General features: G+C 37.9%; 1 protein-coding gene across 10 annotated transcripts in view; it reads left to right on the forward strand.

Annotated features, from left to right (window-relative positions):
• LRBA (LPS responsive beige-like anchor protein) overlaps positions 1 to 22,299 on the forward strand; it is a 749,961-nt gene that overhangs the window by 173,391 nt on the left and 554,271 nt on the right. For 6 of the 10 annotated variants that reach the window (XM_015101368.4, XM_060400971.1, XM_042234941.1 and 3 more), the window contains exons 25-30: positions 351 to 504; positions 896 to 1,076; positions 6,835 to 6,962; positions 7,428 to 7,535; positions 11,884 to 12,040; positions 15,877 to 16,324. In XM_015101368.4, coding sequence (XP_014956854.3) covers positions 351 to 504; positions 896 to 1,076; positions 6,835 to 6,962; positions 7,428 to 7,535; positions 11,884 to 12,040; positions 15,877 to 16,324 — 1,176 coding nt within the window. The remainder of the gene's footprint in view (positions 1 to 350; positions 505 to 895; positions 1,077 to 6,834; positions 6,963 to 7,427; positions 7,536 to 11,883; positions 12,041 to 15,876; positions 16,325 to 22,299) is intronic. The other 4 variants (XM_060400970.1, XM_042234942.1, XM_042234944.1 and 1 more) reach the window with 1 other exon arrangement.

The raw sequence follows: 22,299 nt of genomic DNA on the forward strand, positions 1-22,299 counted from the left end.
AGGAAATTCATTTTTCATAGCACATGTAACACCATTTACCTCTGAGTTTTTGTGGCTTCAAATTTTGCTCCTAATTTAGGGTAATTTAGTTCAACTTTTATATCAAGTGTAAGATCAATAGTATTTACTGTTCAGAACTGAAAAAGAGCACAGATCGTAACCACTGATATGGAATGGTCTGCATATTCTGAGGAAGTGTACGCCCCCCAGAATGCCTGCTTGCATCATTATATTTCCTCGGCTTTCAGGGTGAAGTGAAAAAAGCACCTCTTATGCTCCCTTCCCTCAAGTAGGCAACTGTGATTTCCTTTCTTTAGCATTGTGAGTAAACATCATTTATCTTTGGACAGCCATTCAACAAAGACAGTTATGGACTTCGTGAATAGCAGTGATAATATCATCTTTGTACACAACACCATTCATCTCATCTCTCAAGTGATGGACAATATGGTCATGGCTTGTGGGGGTATACTGCCATTGCTTTCAGCTGCTACGTCGGCTACAGTAAGGACTTTACTATGTAAAATTGGTGGGAAAACATGACTTATATGTTCTGATTGATTAAAACTTAAATGTGGTGGTTCTGTAATTCAAAAACAGCAGAATCTGTTACAGTTACTTGAAAGGACCTTAGACTCTGTCCCAGGAATGATGGCATTAGAGAGTGTCTAATTATCAGGGATGAATTAGTTAGTGAGGAATATGACTGACAGTGTTTCGCCTGAGTGCATGCTTTTGGTTTTTTTTCTTAGATGAAATGATAAGGAAATTCCTCTGTTGAACTAGATTTATAACAGCCAAACTTTTTATAAAATTTAGAAATTTGGGGAATGTATCTCATAAAATTGAGCTTTTTCAGAATATATATATAAATGTCAAAATTTATTCCCTACAGCATGAGCTGGAGAATATTGAACCTACTCAAGGGCTTTCAATAGAAGCCTCTGTGACATTTTTGCAGAGATTAATTAGCCTTGTGGATGTACTTATATTTGCAAGTTCTCTTGGCTTCACTGAAATTGAAGCTGAAAAAAATATGTCATCTGGAGGAATTTTGCGGCAGAGTCTCCGACTAGGTGAGCTGTTAAACCCCATTACTTAGGAATTTACTTAAATTTTCAGTAATACAGACGTATTACGTTGAATATTTTCTTTTCCCTGTTGGTGGGAAAATATTTGCTAGGCAGTTTGTCTTATGATACTTTTAACTTCCAAAGAGTAAAGGACTGTGTATGCATTGGCTATAGTAGTACTTGTAAGGGTGGATCGAGGAGGAGGATATGTTTTGAAAATTCTATAAAGTTGATTCTGATCAGCATTACTCCCCGCAACCCCCAGTCGCCTTTTGCTTTGAAGTACTGCTTCTCTACTGACAGAATGTGGTCCACTGGAGAAGGGAATGGCAAACCATTTCAGTATTCTTGCCTTGAGAACCCCATGAACAGTATGAAAAGGCAAAATGATAGGATACTGAAAGAGGAACTCCCCAGGTCAGTAGGTGCCCAGTATGCTACTGAGATCAGTGGAGAAATAACTCCAGAAAGAATGAAGGGATGGAGCCAAAGCAAAAACAATACCCAGCTGTGGATGTGACTAGTGCTAGAAGCAAGGTCTGATGCTGTAAAGAGCAATATTGCATAGGGACCTGGCATGTCAGGTCCAAGAATCAACGCAAACAGGAAGAAGTCAAACAGGAGAGGGCAAGAGTGAATGTTGACATTCTAGGAATCAGTGAACTAAAATGGACTGGAACGGGTGAATTTAACTCAGATGACCATTGTATCAACTACTGCAGGCAGGAATTCCTTAGAAGAAATGGAGTAGCCATCATGGTCAACAAAAGAGTCCGAAATGCAGTACTTGGATGCAATCTCCAAAACGACAGAATGATCTCTCTTCATTTCCAAGGCAAACCATTCAGTATCACAGTAATCCAGGTCTATGCCCCAACCAGTAACAGTGAAGAAGCTGAACGGTTCTATGAAGACCTACAAGACCTTTTAAAACACCCAAAATAGATGTCCTTTTCATTATAGGGGCCTGGAATGCAAAAGTAGGAAGTCAAGAAACACCTGGAGTAACAAATTTGGCCTTGGAATGCGGAATGAAGCAGGGCAAAGACTGATAGAGTTTTGCCAAGAAAATGCACTGGTCATAGCAAACACCCTCTTCCAACAACACAAGGGAAGACTCTACACATGGACATCACCAGATGGTCAACACCGAAATCAGATTGATTATATTCTTTGCAGCCACAGATGGAGAAGCTCTATACAGTCAGCAAAAACAAGATGAGGAGCTGACTGTAGTTCAGATCATGAGCTCCTTATTGCCAAATTCAGACTTAAATTGAAGAAAGTAGGGAAAACCACTAGACCATTCAGGTATTACCTAAATAAAATCCATTATGATTATACAGTGGACATGAAAAATAGATTTAAGGGACTAAATCTGATAGATAGAGTGCCTGGTGAACTATGGAATGAGGTTGGTGACATTGTACAGGAGACAGGGATCAAGACCATCCCCATGGAAAAGAAATGCAACAAGCAAAATGGCTGTCTGGGGAGGCCTTGAAAGTAGCTATGAAAAGAAGAGAAGCAAAAAGCAAAGGAGAAAAGGAAAGGTATAAGCACCCACCTGAATGCAGAGTTCCAAAGAATAGCAAGAAGAGATAAGAAAGCCTTTCTCAGCGATCAATGCAAAGAAATAGAGGAAAAGAACAGAATGGGAAAGACTAGAGATGTCTTCAAGAAAATTAGAGATACCAAGGGAACATTTCATGCAAAGATGGGCTCGATAAAGGACAGAAATGGTATGGACCTAACAGAAGCAGAAGATATTAAGAAGAGGTGGCAAGAATACAGAGAAGAACTGTACAAAAAAGATCTTCACGACCAAGATAACCATGATGGTGTGATCCCTCACCTGGAGCCAGACATCCTGGAATGTGAAGTCAAGTGGACCTTAGAAAGCACCACTACAAACAAAGTTAGTGGAGGTGACAGAATTCCAATTGAGCTATTTCAAATCCTGAAAGATGATGCTGTGAAAGTGCTGCACTCAAAATGCTAGCAAATTTGGAAAACTCAGCAGTGGCCACAGGACTGGAGAAGGTCAGTTTTCATTCCAGTCCCAAAGAAAGGCAATGCCAAAGAATGCTCAAACTACCACACAATTGCACTCATCTCACATGCTAGTAAAGTAATGCTCAAAATTCTCCAAGCCAGGCTTCAGCAATATGTGAACTGTAAACTTCTAGATGTTCAAGCTGGTTTTAGAAAAGGCGGAGGAATCAGAGATCAAATTGCCAACATCCGCTGGATCATGGAAAAAGCAAGAGAGTTCCAGGAAAACATCTATTTCTGCATTATTGACTATGCCAAAGCCTTTGACTGTGTGGATCACAATGAACTGTGGAAAAATCTGAGAGAGATGGGAATACCAGACCACCTGACCTGCCTCCTGAGTAACCTGTATGCAGGTCAGGAATCAACAGCTGGAACTGGAGATGGAACAACAGATTGGTTCCAAATACAAAAAGGAGTACGTCAAGAGTGTATATTGTCACCCTGCTTATTTAACTTCTATGCAGAGTACATCATGAGAAATGCTGGGCTGCAAGAAGCACAAGCTGGAATCAAGACTGCTGGGAGAAATCTCAATAACCTCAGATATGCAGATGACACCACCCTTATGGCAGAAAATGAAGAGGAACTAAAAAGCCTCTTGATGAAAGTGAAAGAGGAGAGTGAAAAAGTTGGCTTAAAGCTCAACATTCAGAAAATGAAGATCATGGCATCTGGTCCCATCACTTCATGGGAAATAGATGGGGAAACAGTGTCAGACTTTATCTTTTTGGGCTCCAAAATCACTGCAGATGGTGACTGCAGCCATGAAATGAAAAGACGCTTACTCCTTGGAAGAAAAGTTATGACCAACCTAGATAGCATATTCAAAAGCAGAGACATTACTTTGCCGACTAAGGTCCGTCTAGTCAAGGCTATGGTTTTTCTAGTGGTCATGTATGGATGTGAGAGTTGGACTGTGAAGAAGGCTGAGTGCCGAAGAATTGATGCTTTGGAACTGTAGTGTTGGAGAAGACTCTTGAAAGTCCCTTGGACTGCAAGGAGATCCAAGCAGTTCATTCTAAAGAAGATCAGGCCTGGAAGTTCTTTGGAAGGAATGATGCTAAAGCTGAAACTCCAGTATTTTGGCCACCTCATGTAAAGAGTTGACTCATTGGAAAAGACTCTGATGCTGGGAGGGATTGGGGGCAGGAGGAGAAGGGGACGACAGAGGATGAAGTGGCTGGATGGCATCACTGACTCAATGGATGTGAGTTTGAGTGAACTCCGGGAGTTGGTGATGGACAGGGAGGCCTGGCGTGCTGCGATTCATGGGGTTGCAAAGAGTCAGACATGACTGAGCAATTGAACTGAATTGAGTCCTCAAATTTTGATGTGATTCATACACATGGATCACCAGATGATATTCTTAAAATGCTGATTAGCTTATATAGGTCTGGGATGAGGCCTAAAATTGTCCTTCTAGTAAGTCTCAGGTAGTGTTGTTGTTGCTTCTCTTAGAAACACACTTGAGTAGCAAGGTTCTAAACTAGCATCGTTAAAATGTAGCTATTAATCCAAATAAGTTGTGATGAAATTAATATAACTATTAAATCTCTGCTCTTGTCCTGGAGGCAGTTCTTCCTTGAATTTTTAAGTGAAATCTGAAATTCCGTAGGTGAAGAAAAATTGTTTTTCTCTATGCAGAATATTTCCTTCATCTAGTTGCAAATACTGAGACTTTGTTAATGATTTGCTTATTAAATGGAGAGAAGTAGGTGGAGAAAATGGGACCAAGAAATGAAAGCAAAATCTTTAGGAACCATGGCCATGTAATGACAGATTAATAGGATACTTATGAAAATATAATATCAAAATTGGAAAGTCTAATTAGTTAAAAAAATATTTCCCCATATTTAGCAAGAATATCTATACTTAGATATTCAGACATACTTAGATTCTTTTGGTACAATGATTATTTTCACTCAAAATATGATTCAAAGTACTTGTAAACTCGGGATCCTGCAAAGAACTTGGTATACTATTTTTAGGACATTGTTTTAAAATCCTAGTTAAGAGTCAGATGGTAAGCATAACAAAACAAAAGCTTTCATTTACTATTGTTGCATGTCATTTCTGATTTTCACATTGAGTCAGCAGTCATTTTCTCCCATTCATTCATTTGTATTTTCTTTTATTCATAAGGAAATTTGAGATCAAAGTAGTGATTTAACTTAATGAAAATTCAGACGCTCTAATTTGCAGGGGTGGAATTTGAATATAGTTTAACTAGTATTGCTGTTCTTTCTGTTATACGATATACCGTTAAACTTTATATCAATAATACAATTAAAATATTTAGAACCCATTACTTTGTAGATGCCACTTTTAAACCTCTCCGCTTCCTGAAAAGAGTACACTTGTAGAATTGAAAGTAGAAGCGTACACTAGCAATGCTTTGCTATACTCAAGAAGTATGAAATTCAGAAACTAGGAGAATACTCTGTCTCCCTCTATTTCCATAACTATAGAAGAAAATAAAGGAATACTTCAGTGTGCTCCAGCACCACGTGTTCTCCTTGTTCAGGACCACTTAACAGCACATGGAAAGCCTGGTCACAGCAGTGCAGACGGTTTCATCCCTGGCCTTCTCACTCCTGTGTTCGTGACGTTGGAAGTGAGAAGGTCAGACGGCGACAGGAAGAGTAAACTGTACTACGGAGACTGGTTGATACTAGGCGCTCCAGTGTGGTCTCTGACTTCGTAATGCAGACCCAGACTTGATGCTCTGCAGCCTCTGAGAAAAGTAGTTGGAACGTTTTTTGCTGGGCCTGACCCCAGCCTGCACAGAGTTGTGTTCCATGTTCTCCCTTCCTCCCTCTTCACTCTGTTCCTTCTCTTTCTCCAGCTTCTGTGGCTCTCTTTGGGCACCTTTCTCAATACTCTCCTTTTTCAATTCCGTGTGTAGTAGCTGTATGATAGTCAGCTGGTACTTGAGGTTATCACCTAAGTTTGCTATTTTATTCCTAATTTGCTCTCCCACTCTTGTGGAGACAAATACTGTTAGGGCTACTGATTTGGCTGGGATTGGAGATGATGACATGATATGAATCAATTCATACTCAATTGTATATTACCTAAGTCTTTAAAGTTCACAGTTAACATCTGAGTAACTCGAGTCAACTGCCTGATAAGTGAGATGTTTAGAGAGGTAATTTTGGATTGTATATTAATCACAATCTCCTTTTTGTCCCCTACATTTTAAACCGTTTTAATGACAGCCAGTGGAAGATAGACCTTATAAATAAATATTCCCTTTAATGCTATACCCTCTATCAGTCCCTATTACTATCATGCTATAATCATAAAAATTTTAAGAAAGACGTGCAGGTTTCTAGTTTAATTGTTCTGCTTTAGTGAAGATAATAGAGGGACTGGTTGATGGCACTGTGATTTACTTTGTTTTCTTACACTTTTAAAATCTTTTCTTCCCTATCTTTTCCCCCATAAAAGATTATTTCAAGTAACTTATGTGAGATCTAAGAAACATTATAGTGTTTCTTAAGTTCTTGAACGGATTCTCTTTTAGCAGTGGGCCCTAACAGAGTGGCTACCAGAGTCAGAAAACAAACTGTGGGTGATAAAGCCCAGGGATATTTTAGGAATTTGCTGAAGGTGATCTGTTTTGAGTAAAATCTTATGCAACTTATATAGGTGGGTTTTGTCAGTTCCGTAATCTTAAATACAATTTTTTCCTAAATTGCAGTGTGTGCAGTGGCAGTAAGGAATTGCTTAGAGTGTCAGCAGCAGTCACAGCTGAGAAATAAAAGCGAAGCAGGAAAAAGCCAGAAAATGGCACACAGCCTGATTCCCACTGGGAAATCTGCTGCGAAGGTAAGCCTGCAGAATAATTAATTAAATAAGAAAGCATTCTCTTATTTTACAGTTAAGATCTTAAATTTATTTGTTCATTTCAACATAAAGTTAAATAAATCTGACAGAAGTCCTAAAATAGTTATTTTAGTCTGTGGACATAACCTTCAAATATTTGTGTTTGAGTATACAGTAAAGACTTGCTTATACTTAATCTTGTCTGGTTTTCCAAATGTTTACTTTCCTTGTGTCCATGATACTTTTCCCTCCAGATACTTCAGTTTGTGTTTCACGCGCTTGTTGAGTTAGCATGCAGATCTTTTTCCTTTCATGACTCCCTTCTATACCCACCCCTCTGTCCTGGTACCCAAAAACAGAAGCGAGGAGGAGGAAACCAAGCTGGGAAAAGATTTGTTGCCCACGGAATAGTGTGTTATTTTAAAAAATATCTCTGCAATGTGTGTTTATATGTTTTATCTTAAACAGAGTCCAGTGGACCTTGTAACTGGTGGTATATCTCCAGTGAGAGATTTTGACAGGCTCTTACAAGACATGGATATTAATCGACTTCGGGCAGTTGTCTTCAGAGACATAGTAAGTTCCAGTATTTCTTTCACATATCCTCTTAGCTGGCACATATTTCCTCCTAGGCCCAAAGTATTGAGAGTGAACACTTTTTGTGGTATAAAATCGTCAAGTAGAAATAAGAAGACTTAGATACCGGTTGTCTTGACAATGATTTTAGAATCTTAGAATCTTAGAAAGTATTACTTATATACATGGAGCTAATAGAGTGTTGCTACTGATAACAACAGCACATTATTAGATAGTAAGCATTCTAAGTGCTTTATGTATTATCATTAATTCCAACAACTTCTTGAGTTGTGTACTTTGTGATCCCAATTTTATAAGTGAGGAATTTGAAGCACAGAGAGTTCATGTAACTTTTTTAAGCTAATGGAGCTAGAAAATGATAGGATTCAAACTCATCAGTCAAACACCAGAACCTGTGCTTTGAAAGTTTTATATGATATAAAAGTACATGATGATATATGGCAAAACCACAATATTGTAAAGTAATTAGCCTCCAATTAAAATAAATTTATATTAAAAAAGAAATTTTAAAAAGTACCTGACGAAATGTTGTTTATGGTATTTTAAGTATTTTAAAGGTGAAAGGTTTGTTTTAGCTAATTTTGATACATAATATGGCAGTAGAAATTGTAATGTTGTATAAAAAAACATAAACATGAAAATTAAAATCATTTGTGATCCTGCTCACTTGAATTTGGAGTATTATCATTAATATTCACTGAACTCTTACTGTGTGTTGAGTACTAGGCTGCTCTATACTACACATAAGTTTTTTAAAAATAAACTTTATAACTTCAGTTTTAATTTTCCTTTTTCTAGTGTTTTACTTTTGATTCTTCATGAAGTTTGCAATTTGTTAATAGTAGTTGTTATTAGCTATAGCTAATAGTCTTAAACACTTATTGTATATTAAGCATAAGACTGGATGATTAATAATGTATTATCTCATTTAATTCAAGAATACTTCTATGAGAAAGATTGCAGTATTAGCTTAAATTATCTGCTTAAAACCACAAACAGTGATAGGTAAAAGTGGATTAAGGGCCTAAGGAATCTGATTCTTGAAAATTTCATATTAACCATACTTCAAATTTTCATCTTAACTAACATCTGTATATACTTAATTATGCTCCCTCTCTGGATCTCCGGTTTTTGCTTTTTGGTAACTGTATTATTCCTTTTATTAACAAAGCATCACCTTTGTGCTTTTCAAAACCCACTGCCTGTGGTCTACTGTGGAACCAAATATTGCTGCTTCCTTCTTTCTCCATTCTCTTGGAGCAGTTGTTGAGTCTGTTACCCTATAACTTTGTATTTCCTAAAATGAATTTTAAAAATCTACAATAAGTGATGTAAGTCTTTGGCTTTAAAATTTTTCTAATGACTTTCCTATAGCATTTAAAATGAAATCAATACACCTTACCCTGGCTCTTATTATATCACTATATTTAGAGAATTAGAGTGTCTCCTATGTCTACCATGTCATTTCTGAAAGTAAGAAATAACTTTAATTTTTTTGGTAATTAGAAAAGTGATAAAGTCATCTTATAGGACTTTTACAAAAGGGAAAAGAGCTTATTTCTCAGCTATATCCAGAGCCTATTCTAGCATAAGCAAACTTTGAAGAAAAAGGAAATTACCTAAGATTGAGGATATAAATAAATCATTACCTAGAGCTTAAGAGCTAAGGTTTTTAATCACTCTAATCTGAGTTCAGATTTGCTTTTGCATTTACTGTGTGCCCTTAGGTAAATTACTTAACTTCTGTAGGCCTCATTTTATGTATATGGGTTAATGACTGTAGCACAGTGCCTGACTCACAGTAAGTATTTAATAAATGACAGCTACAGTTGAAAACAAATTTGTTTTGCGAGTTAGGTCTTAAACATAAGGATCTATGCGATATTTCTTATTTAGGCATAAAACAGGCATACCCTGTATACTTCATATTGTAGTTACTAAACATTGAACATGCTGATGGGCTAAATAAAAGTTTCAGTTCAGTTCAGTTCATTCGCTCAGTCGTGTCCAACTCTTTGCGACCCCATGAATCGCAGCACGCCAGGCCTCCCTGTCCATCACCAACTCCTGGAGTTCACTCAAACTCACGTCCATTGAGTCAGTGATGCCATCCAGTCATCTCATCTTCTGTCGTCCCCTTCTCCTCCTGCCCCTAATCCTTCCCAGCATCAGGGTCTTTTCCAATGAGTCAACTCTTCACATGAGGTGGCCAAAGTATTGGAGGTTCAGCTTTAGCATCAGTCCTTCCAGTGAACACCCAGGACTGATCTCCTTCAGAATGGACTGGTTGGATCTCCTTGCAGTCCAAGGGACTCTCAAGAGTCTTCTCCAACACCATACTTCAAAAGCATCAATTCTTTGGCTCTCAGCTTTCTTCACAGTCCAACTCTCACATCCATACATGACCACTAGAAAAACCATAGCCTTGACTAGACAGATCTTTGTTGACAAAGTAATGTCTCTGCTTTTGAATATGCTATCTAGGTTGGTCATAACTTTCCTTCCAAGGAGTAAGCGTCTTTTCATTTCATGGCTGCAGTCACCATCTGCAGTGATTTTGGAGCCCCCCCCCAAAATAAAGCCTGACACTGTTTCCACTGTTTCCCCATCTATTTTCCATGGAGTGATGGGACCAGATGCCATGATCTTCGTTTTCTGAATGTTAAGCTTTAAGCCAACTTTTTCACTCTCCTCTTTCACTTTCCTCAAGAGGCTTTTTAGTTCCTCTTCACTTTCTGCCATAAGGGTGGTGTCAACTGCATATCTGAGATTATTGATATTTCTCCCTGCCATCTTGATTCCAGCTTGTGCTTCTTCCAGCCCAGCGTTCCTCATGATGTACTCTGCATGGAGGTTAGAGAAGCAGGGTGACAATATATAGCCTTGACGTACTCCTTTTCGCATTTGGAACCAGTCTGTTGTTTCATATCCAGTTCTAACTGTTGCTTCCTGACCTGCATATAGGTTTTTCAAGAGGCAGGTCAGGTGTTCTGGTATTCCCATCTCTTTCAGAATTTTCCACAGTTTATTGTGATCCACACAGTCAAAGGCTTTGGCAGAAATAGATGTTTTTCTGAAACTATCTTGCTTTTTTGATGATCCAGCAGATGTTGGCAATTTGATCTCTGGTTCCTCTGCCTTTTTTAAAACCAGCTTGAACATTTAGATAGGTATAAATAATTTATAAAACATTAAGACGAAGCAGGTTATTTGCCTACATTGTTAAAGTTGATACCATTGGTAGCAGTTATTGTAATAGATGGTAGGATTATGTGGCAGAAGAACATAGGAGTTTCTGGAGAAAAGGGTACGTTAATTTAAGAAAGGAAAAATGAACATATCTTTTCTATCAAGACTAATAAGGTGTTACACATGAACTTAGGAACTACCAAAGATTCTTGTCAGATTATGAATATATCTAATAATCCTGTTAAGTGGATATTTTCAGTAAACTCTGAAATTTAATTTTTCTCTGAAATTGTGTCCAAAACTTTTGATAATCATTAATTGATAACTTTAAAGCCATATTTGTACCAGTTGTTTCCATTTATTTATCTCCTAGGCAACCATGTTCTTCATTTTGTTTATCCTAAATTTATCTGCTACTTGAGTTTCAGAATTTGATGGACAAATTTTGACTTTTTCCTTTAGGTTCAAATGTATTTTTAAAAGTTATCAAAATTAGTAATGTGTGCAATGTTCCTTTGAAAATGGGGAATTTTTATTAGGTGAAGCAGTGATTGATATGTATAGGTGATCTGTAGAGCTGAGATGAAGCCTGAACCTCTTTAGAGATCAACCTGGTTTGTCCTTTTCTTTCTCCAGACACTATATTAAGTCCCGGACACTTGTTTGTCTATATTCCTTTGAAATACTCTTGAGAATTTCTTTAGCATCTAGTTCTGTCTCTATAACCTCACTTTTAATAATCTCAAATGTTTGTCTTTTAGGAAAACTGTTATTCTGATTTTTTAAAAACATAATTCAATTCTTATGGTTGGAAGTAAAAATAATGGTTCATATGTAATTATAGTTGCTATTAGATTAATCTTATAAAGTATATTAGGACATCTCTTTAGATTGAGTTACGTAATGTAAAAAAAATGAGCCAGCGTCTCTCTCCTGTTTCACAAGCATAAAACCTGAGATATACAGGCGTATTTTTAAGAGTCTTTGTTCAGTCTTTGCTCAGGTGAGTTCATTACTATTTTCCGTGTATTTCAAAAGATCTGTGACTATGTTCTGTATTTGAGTGTTGTGTTGGAAAATAAGATTCAAAGGTGTTACTTAGTAGTGGCATGATTAGCTCCTTTTATTCTCTCCCCAGGAGGATAGCAAGCAAGCACAGTTTTTAGCCTTGGCGGTTGTATACTTTATCTCCGTTCTTATGGTGTCAAAGTACAGAGACATTTTGGAACCGCAGAATGAAAGGCATAGCCAGTCTAGAGAAACTGGTAGTGAATGTGGAAATTTGTCACTCCCTGGTAAGTTTCTGCATTTTATTATCTGGCATCCAAAAGTCAAGCAAAACGTTACCTACTTACGGCAGTTAAGATATTCATCTTGGAATTTAAATCCGTTTATGTATACATTAATGAGAACATGCAATTATTTTTTATTAATAACGAAGTGTTTTAAAGACCCTGTAGTTAATTGCAACTGAGACATGATTTCTGTTTTAAGTGAGCCATCTAATTAAAAAATAACTGAGAAAATGTTACGGTTTAAAAATAAAGTATTAAATGTTTTTAACTCAGCATTTGTTGTGAAGAATAACTTATATTCTCTTATAAGACATATTTGTTAACAAATAAGTGTAATAATTAGAGTTATATATAAAATTAGCTGCCAGTTATAGATGTATAGAGAAGCAGCTAATGTGGTTATAGAAGTAGCTCCTACCCAACAGAGGAGATTTATCTATCCAATCAGTATTCATTTGGTACCTCTTAGGTACCTGTTCACTACTGATGAGCAGAAACAAAAAATCTGCCTTCATGGAGCTTGTATTCCAGGATAATAAGTAGAAAACAAATTGTATAGTGTTTTAGAAGATGTTAAGCCTTAAGACAATAAAATTGGGGAAATAAATCAGGAATAACCAGGAGAAAGGGAGTGTGAATTTTCACTCTAAGGAGAATGGGATATTGGGGCTTTGAGTACAGGAGTTAGAATTGATGTATGTTATTAAAAAGTAGAATCTGGAATTCTGTTAAGATTACATCTAGTAGGGCAAGAAAAAGCGGAGTTTCAGTTATGGACCACTGTGTTACAGATTACCTCAAAGTGAAAACTCCCAACTATTTTAGTCTTGTTATCCTGATTCTGTGACTTTGATTCAGATAAGGCACAGTGGTAGAAATTCCTGCTCCAAATGATGTTTCTGGGGTTGGAAAGTCTGAGATAATTTTTCTACTCATTTATCTAGTGCCTCAGCTAGAATAGCTCCAAGATCTAGGGCTGACGGACTGAAATGACTAGACTGGGCTTGTGTGTGGGGGACCTTGCTACTTGTTTTCAGCTAAATTCCTTTGTTTTACTCCATTAGTTTGGAGGTCCTTTATTTCCTATATGGAGGTCTCTCTACATGATCTTACCAGCAAGGTAGCCAGACTGCTTTCAGAGATGTTCAGGGATTCTGAGAATGCACAAACTGTTAGATCTTCTTAAAGACTGGGTACTGAACTGGCCCATTGTCACTTCTGCCACATGAGTGTAAGTATGTCAGGCCCTGTGGAAAATTCTTCAAGAGATGGTAATGCCAGACCACCTGACCTGACTCCTGAGAGATCTGTATGCAGGTCAAGAAGCAACAGTTAGAACTGGATGCAGAACAACAGACTGGTTCCAAATAGGGAAAGGAGTACATCAAGGCTGTATATTGCTACCCTGCTTATTTAACCTATGTGCAGAGTACATCATGAGAAATGCTGGACTGGATGAAGCACAAGCTGCAATCAAGATTGCCAGGAGAAATATCAATAATCTCAAACATGCAGATGACACCACCCTTATGGTAGAAAGTGAAGAGGAACTAAAGAGCCTCTTGATGAAAGTGAAAGAGGAGAGTGAATAAGTTGCCTTAAAGCTCAATATTTAGCAAGCTAAGATCATAGTATCTGGTCCTATCACTTCATGGCAAACAGGTGGGGAAACAATGGAAACAGTGACAGACTTTATTTCCTTCAGCTCCAAAATCACTGCAGATGGTGACTGCAGCCATGAAATTAAAAGACACTTACTCCTTGGCAGAAAAGTTATGACCAACCTAGACAGCTTATTAAAAAGCAGAGACATTACCTTGCCAACAAAGGTCCATCTAGTCAAGGCTATGGTTTTTCCAGTGGTCATGTAAGGATGTGAGAGTTGGACTATAAAGAAAGCTGAGTGCTGAAGAATTGATGCTTTTGAACTGTGGTGTTGGAGAAGACTCTTGAGAGTCCCTTGGACTGCAAGGAGATCCAGCCAGTCCATCCTAAAGGAAATCAGTCCTGAACATTCATATGTATTTAGATTTTGGAATATTCATTGGAAGGACTGATGTTGAAGCTGAAGCTTCAATACTTTGGCCACCTGATGCGAAGAACTGACTCATTGGAGAAGACCCTGATTATGGGAAAGATTGAAGGCATGAGGAGAAGGGGATGACAGAGGATGAGATGGTTTGATGGCCAATTCAATGGACATGAGTTTGAGTAAACTCCAGGAGTTGGAGATGGACAGGGAGGCCTGGCGTGCTACAGTCTATGGGGGTCACAAAGAGTCGCACATGACTGAAGTCAGGCACAGCCCATACTCAAGAACTGCTCAAGGGGATGAATACCAGGAGGCACGACCTGTAGATCCATTAATGTAACAGTCTAACTTAACCAGTTAGGAGTATATTGCAATAATTTTCGCAAGAGGTGATTTGGGTATTGACCTGGGTGGTAACTGTAGGGCTAGTGAGAAGCAGTGAGATTTTGGATATATTCTGATGGTGAGAAAGCAGCATTTAAAAATATTAGGTGTGCGTATGTGAAATATGGAAGGTAGTCAAGAATAATTATAATGTACAGTTGGATAGACTGAAGGTGAAACATAGGCAAGGATAAGAAATTTAATTTTCGATAGGTTGTGTTTACGATGTCTTTTAGACATATTAAAAAAATAGAGTAGGCAGTTACATACAACAATCTAAATTTGATTGAATGATTGAAATAGTGATATTTAATACTTGGAGAGTGAATGAGACCATTAACGATATAAATGTTGATAGAAAAAGTAAAAGGATTAAGAACTGAGTACTAAATTCCTCCAAGTTAAGAAATAAGGGAGAAGGAGAAGTGAAGGAAGTAAAGAAGGAATCACAGTGAGGCATGTGAAAAGCTGGACGAGTGTTACCAGCCTGGAAGGAATAAGCAGTTGCTGCTGCTGTTCTTGCCTGGAGAATCCCAGGGACGGGGGAGCCTCATGGGCTGCCGTCTTTGGGGTCGCACAGAGTCGGACATGACTGAAGCGACTTAGCAGCAGCAGCAGCTGTTATGTCAGGAGCTGTAAGGTCGAGAATTGCTCATTGGATTTAGCAAGATGGAACATTTTTGTTGAAATGGAATCAATACCTGATTGGAGGGAATGAAAATCAAGTAGAAAAGGTGATGTTCCTTGTGGAACTATATTTTAAAGGTCATTGAATCATTCATCCATATAAGGTTCGTAACATGTTTTCTTGTAGAATCTATGTCTGAGGTAGAGGTCTTGGGACTATTACCTGAAGAAATGCCAGTGTATAAGGCACAGAAGCCCATTCAGCAGATTGTAAGCAATTTTGTGTTGTATATGTATTACGGCATGAGTAGCAGGAGATAAAGTGGGAGATGAAAAATACTTATTGGTGGACCTACTACTTGCCGGACATTGTTGTAGGCCCAGGCATTGTCACTGGTGCTGGAGATGAAGTGTTAATGAAGACAAATTCACTACCCTGATGAAGTTTACATCCTAGCAGACTTATATTTTTGAAGAACCTTGAGTATACCCTAAGGATTTTAGAGTTTTTCTTATAGACCAATGGCTTTCAATCTTGTGTTGCTACCCATTGGTATGTCATATTCAGTTTGGGGTTTTCTCAGATACTTTGTTAACCTTATTTATTATTATTATTTTATTAAACTATTTCATTATATGTATATTTACTCAGTACATTTTGTAGATTAATTTGTTTTAGCCTTTTAAAACATGCTGTAAGTTTCATAATCTAAAACAATTAGGAGTCAATGTACCTTTTAAAAATTATTTGTAAATTTTTTTAAGTTTTACTTTTCTTCTTTTTTTTGGCAAGATGTAGAAGACTCACCAGCAGCATCGAGCCCAGTAACTCCAGCATCTGTGGAGGAATCTGGAAGCATATCACCTGCTCCAAGGAGGGACTCAGGCATTGGGGGAGAAACAGCTCCTGGGCTAGGCAGCTGTGAGGACGTGGCTGCTCCTGGAGCGCCTCAGAGCGTCACTGCGGGCCCCGATGCCATCAATGAGGCGCTATGCACTCTTTCTTCAGAAGTCAGTAAATCTCAGGAAACCAAAAGTGACGGAGGGAATGAATTGAATAGCGGGGCTGCACCATCAGTTCCAGTTTCAAAAAATGTCAACGTGAAGGACATTCTCCGAAGCTTAGTAAACATACCAGCAGATGGGGTCACTGTGGATCCTGCCCTTCTGCCACCAGCCTGCCTTGGGGCTCTTGGAGATCTCTCTGCTGATCAACCCGTGCAGTTCAGATCTTTTGACAGGTACTATAAATAGTCTTTTGTTTTAGCATCTTATAAATACATGCATTATAATGGAGTTTAAGCAGGAATTTAACTTTGCTAAATTTTGTAGCTTCAGCATTAAAAAGGGATGTTTTAATCTAGTTTTTAAAATTATGATATTTTGTTGACAGGTTTGTATATCATTTCCTTTTTAAAAAATTAAATTTATTTATTTTAATTGGAGGCTAATTACTTTAAGATATTGTAGTGGTTTTTGTCATACATTGACATGAATCAGCCGTGGGTGTACATGTGTACCCCATCCTGAACCCCCTTCCCACTTCCCTCCCCATCCCACCCCTCTGGGTCATCCCTTGCCCTGGCCCTGAGCACCCTGTCTCATGCATTGAGCTTGGACTGGCGATGTGTTTCACATATGATAATATACATGTTTCAATGCTATTATCAACGTAATCATTAAGATTGTTTAAGAATAATGTTAATATTACATTCGGTTCAGTTCAGTCACTCAGTCATGTCCGACTCTTTGCGACCCCATGAATCCCAGCATGCCAGGCCTCCCTGTCCATCACCAACTCCCAGAGTTCATTCAAACTCATGTCCATCGAGTCGGTGATGCCATCCAGCCATCTCATCCTCTGTCCTCCCCTTCTCCTGCCCCTAATCCCTCCCAGCATCAGTCATTTCCAATGAGTCAACTCTTCACATGAGGTGGCCAAAGTATTGGAGGTTCAGCTTCAGCATCAGTCCTTCCAATGAACGCCCAGGACTGATCTCCTTTAGAATGGACTGGTTGGATCTCCTTGCAGTCCAAGGGACTCTCAAGAGTCTTCTCCAACACCACAGTTCAAAAGCATCAATTCTTCGGTGCTCAGCTTTCTTCACAATCCAACTCTCGCATCCATATATGACCACTAGAAAAACCATAGCCTTGACTAGACAGATCTTTGTTGACAAAGTAATGTCTCTGCTTTTGAATATGCTATCTAGGTTGGTCATAACTTTCCTTCCAAGGAGTAAGTGTCTTTTCATTTCATGGCTGCAGTCACCATCTGCAGTGATTTTGGAGCCCCCCCCCCCCCAAAATAAAGCCTGACACTGTTTCCACTGTTTCCCCATCTATTTTCCATGGAGTGATGGGACCGGATGCCATGATCTTCGTTTTCTGAATGTTGAGCTTTAAGCCGACTCTTTCACTCCTCTTTCACTTCCATCAAGAGGCTTTTAGTTCCTCTTCAGTTTCTGCCATAAGGGTGGTGTCATCTGCATATCTGAGGTTATTGTTATTTCTCCTGGCAATCTTGATTCCAGCTTGTGCTTCTTCCAGCCCAGCGTTCCTCATGATGTACTCTGCATAGAATTTAAATAAGCCTTTACGTACTCCTTTTCCTATTTGGAACCAGTCTGCTGTTCCATGTCCAGTTCTAACTGTTGCTTCCTGGCCTGCATACAGATTTCTCAAGAGGCAGATCAGGTGGTCTGGTATTCCCATCTCTTGAAGAATTTTCCACTGTTTATTGTGATCGACACGGACAAAGGCTTTGGAATAATCAAAGCAGAAATAGATGTTTTCCTGGAACTCTCTTGCTTTTTCGACGATCCAGCAGATGTTGGCAATTTGATCTCTGGTTCCTTTGCCTTTTCTAAAACCAGCTTGAACATCTGGAAGTTCACGGTTCACGTATTGCTGAAGCCTGGCTTGGAGAATTTTGAGCATTACTTTACTAGCGTGTGAGATGAGTGCAATTGTGTGGTAGTTTGAGGATTCTTTGGCATTGCCTTTCTTTGGGATTGGAATGAAAACTGACCTTTTCCAGTCCTGTGGCCACTGCTGAGTTTCCCAAATTTGCTGGCATATTGAGTACAGCATTTTAACAGCATCATCTTTCAGGATTTGAAAGAGCTCGACTAGAATTCCATCACCTCCACTAGCTTTGTTTGTAGTGATGCTTTCTAAGGACCACTTGACTTCACATTCCAGGATGTCTGGCTCTAGGTGAGGGATCACACCATCGTGATTATCTTGGTCATGAAGACCGTACAGTTCTTCTGTGTATTCTTGCCACCTCTTCTAAATATCTTCTGCTTCTGTTAGGTCCATACCATTTCTGTCCTTTATGGAGCCCATCTTTGCGTGAAGTGTTCCTTTGGTATCTCTGATATTCTTGAAGAGATCTCTAGTCTTTCCCATTCTGTTGTTTTTCTTTTTCTTTGCATTGATTGCTGAGAAAGGCTTTCTTATCTCTTCTTGCTATTCTTTGGAACTCTGCATTCAGATGCTTATATCTTTCCTTTTCTCCATTGCTTTTTGCTTTTCTTCTTTTCACAGCTATTTGTAAGGCATCTCCAGACAGCCATTTTGCTTTTTTGCATTTCTTTTCCATGGGGATGGTCTTGATCCCTATGTCCTGTATGATGTCATGAACCTCTGACCATAGCTCATTAGGCACTCTATCAGATCTAGTACCTTAAATCTGTTTCTCACTTCTGTTGTATAAACATAAGGGATTTGATTTAGGTCATACCTGAATGATCTAGTGGTTTTCCCTACTTTCTTCAATTTAAGTCAGAATTTGGCAATAAGGAGTTCATGATCTGAGCCACAGTCAGCTCCTCGTCTTATTTTTGCTGACTGTATAGAGCAAGTTGTGTATTAAATAATTTTCTTCTTTGTTTGTTGGAACTTAAAACCACTTATTCTTCCAGATGGTGACCTTTCACTCCCCTGCTGTCAGTATGGGCCAGCCTTTATGGAAAAAGTGGGAATCTGTGAATTCTGGCAGACTTAGGAGTTCATCGTAGTGTTCAGTCTTGACAGCTTGAGAGAGCTGACTGGAGATTCCTGACTTTGTAGGTTCTGTTGTCCTAAGAAACCTTTGGCTAATTTGCTTGAGATGCTTCTTTATATTAAATTTACAGTAAATTTTCTGAAATTGTGTCTGTAAGACATATATATATGAGTTATTGAATTCTTTTTCAAAGGTCAACATTTTTATATGAAACAAGTTCTACCTTATAGAAAAGTTACCAATTAGAAGAAATTTTACTTTTCCTAAACCTGTTGAGGGGAAATTGATACAATACGCCATCCTTTTTGAATAGTTTATTATGTTTTTTTTCTGCATATCCACAGTAAATTCATCACAATAAGGAAATTAAGATTGGTATCATACCTGCACATCTTCAAACCCATTTCAAGTTTCATTGATTTTCTCAGTAATGCTCTTTTTAGTAGAAGGATTGAATTCAGAATTGTGTACTGTATTTTGTTGTATCTCTCTATTCTTCACTTTGGAAGAATAGTTCCTTATTCTTTGCTTGAATTTAATAGCCTCGACCCTTTAGAAGATGAGACTCCAGCTGTTTTGTAGAATGTCCCTCAGTTTACTTTGTTAATGTTTCCTCAAGATTCGATTCAATTTAAAGCGTCTTTGGGAGTAGTATCACAGAAGTGGCCCTGTTTCTTCCTGTTGTGTTCCAACAAGTGGCACGCAGTTTCATCTTCTTACTGATGATATTCATTCAGATCATTTATTAAAATGGGATTTTCTGGGTTTCTCCACTGTTAAGGTACTCCTTGGGAAGAGGTACTATGAAACTGTTATCATCCTCATCAAATGAATTCAGTACATTCAATATATGGCCTAATGGTTTCCTGTTTTATAGAATGAATTATACTGTTATGTTGTTGTTTATCTTGATACTGAAATTGTCTCTTATTTATCCAGTGGGATTTCCTTCCAGTTGGCTTCTGTTTTCTTTTGACATATTTTCATCATAATTTCCTACTTTCTGGTTGTTTATTTCACTGTGTCTTCTCTGTATTTCATCTTATCTCTTGATTTCCTACTTCAGACTTGTTGGCACATAGACGTCCAAGCTGGTTAAAGTTATTTATATAATTAAGGTGCGCTGAACACTGGGAATATATAATTTTATTGGAAAATCTTTGCCATCATCCTCTGTCATCTTGTTCCTTCTCCCTCTGTCTAAAGTTTAGATCGAGTGTCCTGGAATGATAGGACTGGTAGAGTCTCAGTTCCAGGTAAATAGCATATGGTAGATGTGTGATGTGTTGCTATAGAGACAGTGGTTGCTAGAGTCAGATCTTTTTTTCCCTTTTATTCCTTTCTTATTTTTTTTTTAATCAGGCTTATAGGAATTATATATTGATTCTGGAAATCAGACACAGCTGTGTGTGAGTTCTGGCTCATTTACTTATTAGTGGATTTGGACAAATTACTTCATCCCCCTGAGTCTCAGTTTCCTATATGACAGTGTGATACTATAGGACTATTAAAGCGGAAAAAAAGCAGAACAATATGTATTGGTGTGAAATGATATTGAGTATATATTAATCTGTAGCACTTAGCATGAAGAAATCTAGAAGTTTAAAAGATTATGCCTAGTGTTAATATGGGTATATTGTGGAGGGCATTGTGGTACAGTTTATTTGAGGGAAAATTGGCAGTTAATTAAAATTTTAAATATGCAAACTTAATTATATCTCTAGAATTTTATACAGATGTATGCAAGTACAAAATGTTTTCTTCCTGTAAGAGGAATTTCTTAATTAAGCTAATACCTGTTGAGCTTTTACCCTGTGAAAGTGTTAAAGTGCGTTGTTTTAGATAGGCAGGTCGGTGGGTAGACAGATACTGTTTTTGTTTTTATTTTACAGATGAAGAAACTGAGGCATAGGGAATGTAAAAAAGCAGCTTAAGCTCTTGTGCTAATAAGTGGTGGAGCTGGGATTTAAGCCATAGCCAGTGGACTGTCTACCCTGTCATTTGGCAGTGCTATGTAGACGTAGTTGCAAATGAAGAACTGGTTACTTGTGTTGTTTCCTATGCATATGGTAAATATATGGTAAATACTCCGCAGCCACTGATGAGAGAAAAGCACAACACTATGTATTGATTTGAAATGATGTTGAAGATATGTTATTAAATGAAAAAGCAGAGTACAATTTAGTTTGGGATTTAATGGTCTTAAAAATATATATATGTTTCCATATGTCTCAAAAAGTATATGACAAACTGCAATGACTATATTTTGAGGTGTAAATGATTAGGCTTTTAAAAAATTGACAGTATTTATAAATTTGTTTAAATTTGTGTTAATGTTAGATTAAATTATGAGAAAACCTTGAGGGTAGGTTTTTACCTTTAATGTATATTTCTAATATAATCAGAGTTGTTTCCTTATAAATTCTCCAATTTTCATGTGTTTTGGCATTTATTTCTTTTTAAATAGTGTACAAATTTTCTGTGCCTTCATGATACCTTCAGTGAGTATGTTATGAACTTGTTCAGGAAACTGCAAAGGGAATCCATTTTTAGGGATTTATTAAAATAGAAAACAAAAGGGAATTTGGCAATACTATTTTTCAGGAGGCGGTTTGTAGCTTACATGTCTGGTATGCATTTAACATATTGTCTGATGACAAGCAAACTGCTCTGTTTTCCCCCTCTCTTTTTCAAAGCAAGAGACACCTTTTGAAAAACTTTTCATGCAGCTTTAGACCAAAGGAGTATCTTAGAGAATTTCAAAGCATCCCTCTGATCGTGTATTTATCTCTGGAATGCTGTGTCAGAAATCACAACTCTCCTCATATCTTAAGAATTATCAACTTCCAAGCAATAGCTGGAAAGTTTAGAGTAACAGCTCCATGAGTGGAACCTTGCTGATAGGCTGCCAGGTTGTGGGCCTTTGTGGATGGCAAGGTGTTTGTGTTCATTCCCATGCCAAAATTCCTGCTCTTATCTCCTTCAGAGATTCTCTCTGGTGATTAGTGGATGCCAGGGATTTATCTTGATAAAGTTCAAGGGCTTTGTCTGGCTTTTCAGCTAGATCCTTAGGGAATAAAGTACTTGGCTTAAAGTGCTCTTCTCCTTTAGTGAACTATTTGCATGTTAGAGAAAATAGCGTTTCTGTGAAAGTTCATGATGTTTCAAACTGATACAATTCTGAAATGGAGCTTCTCAACCTTA

The sequence above is a fragment of the Ovis aries genome, chromosome 17 (genome assembly GCF_016772045.2).
Source record: "Ovis aries strain OAR_USU_Benz2616 breed Rambouillet chromosome 17, ARS-UI_Ramb_v3.0, whole genome shotgun sequence".
NCBI classification, from domain to species: Eukaryota; Metazoa; Chordata; class Mammalia; order Artiodactyla; family Bovidae; genus Ovis; species Ovis aries.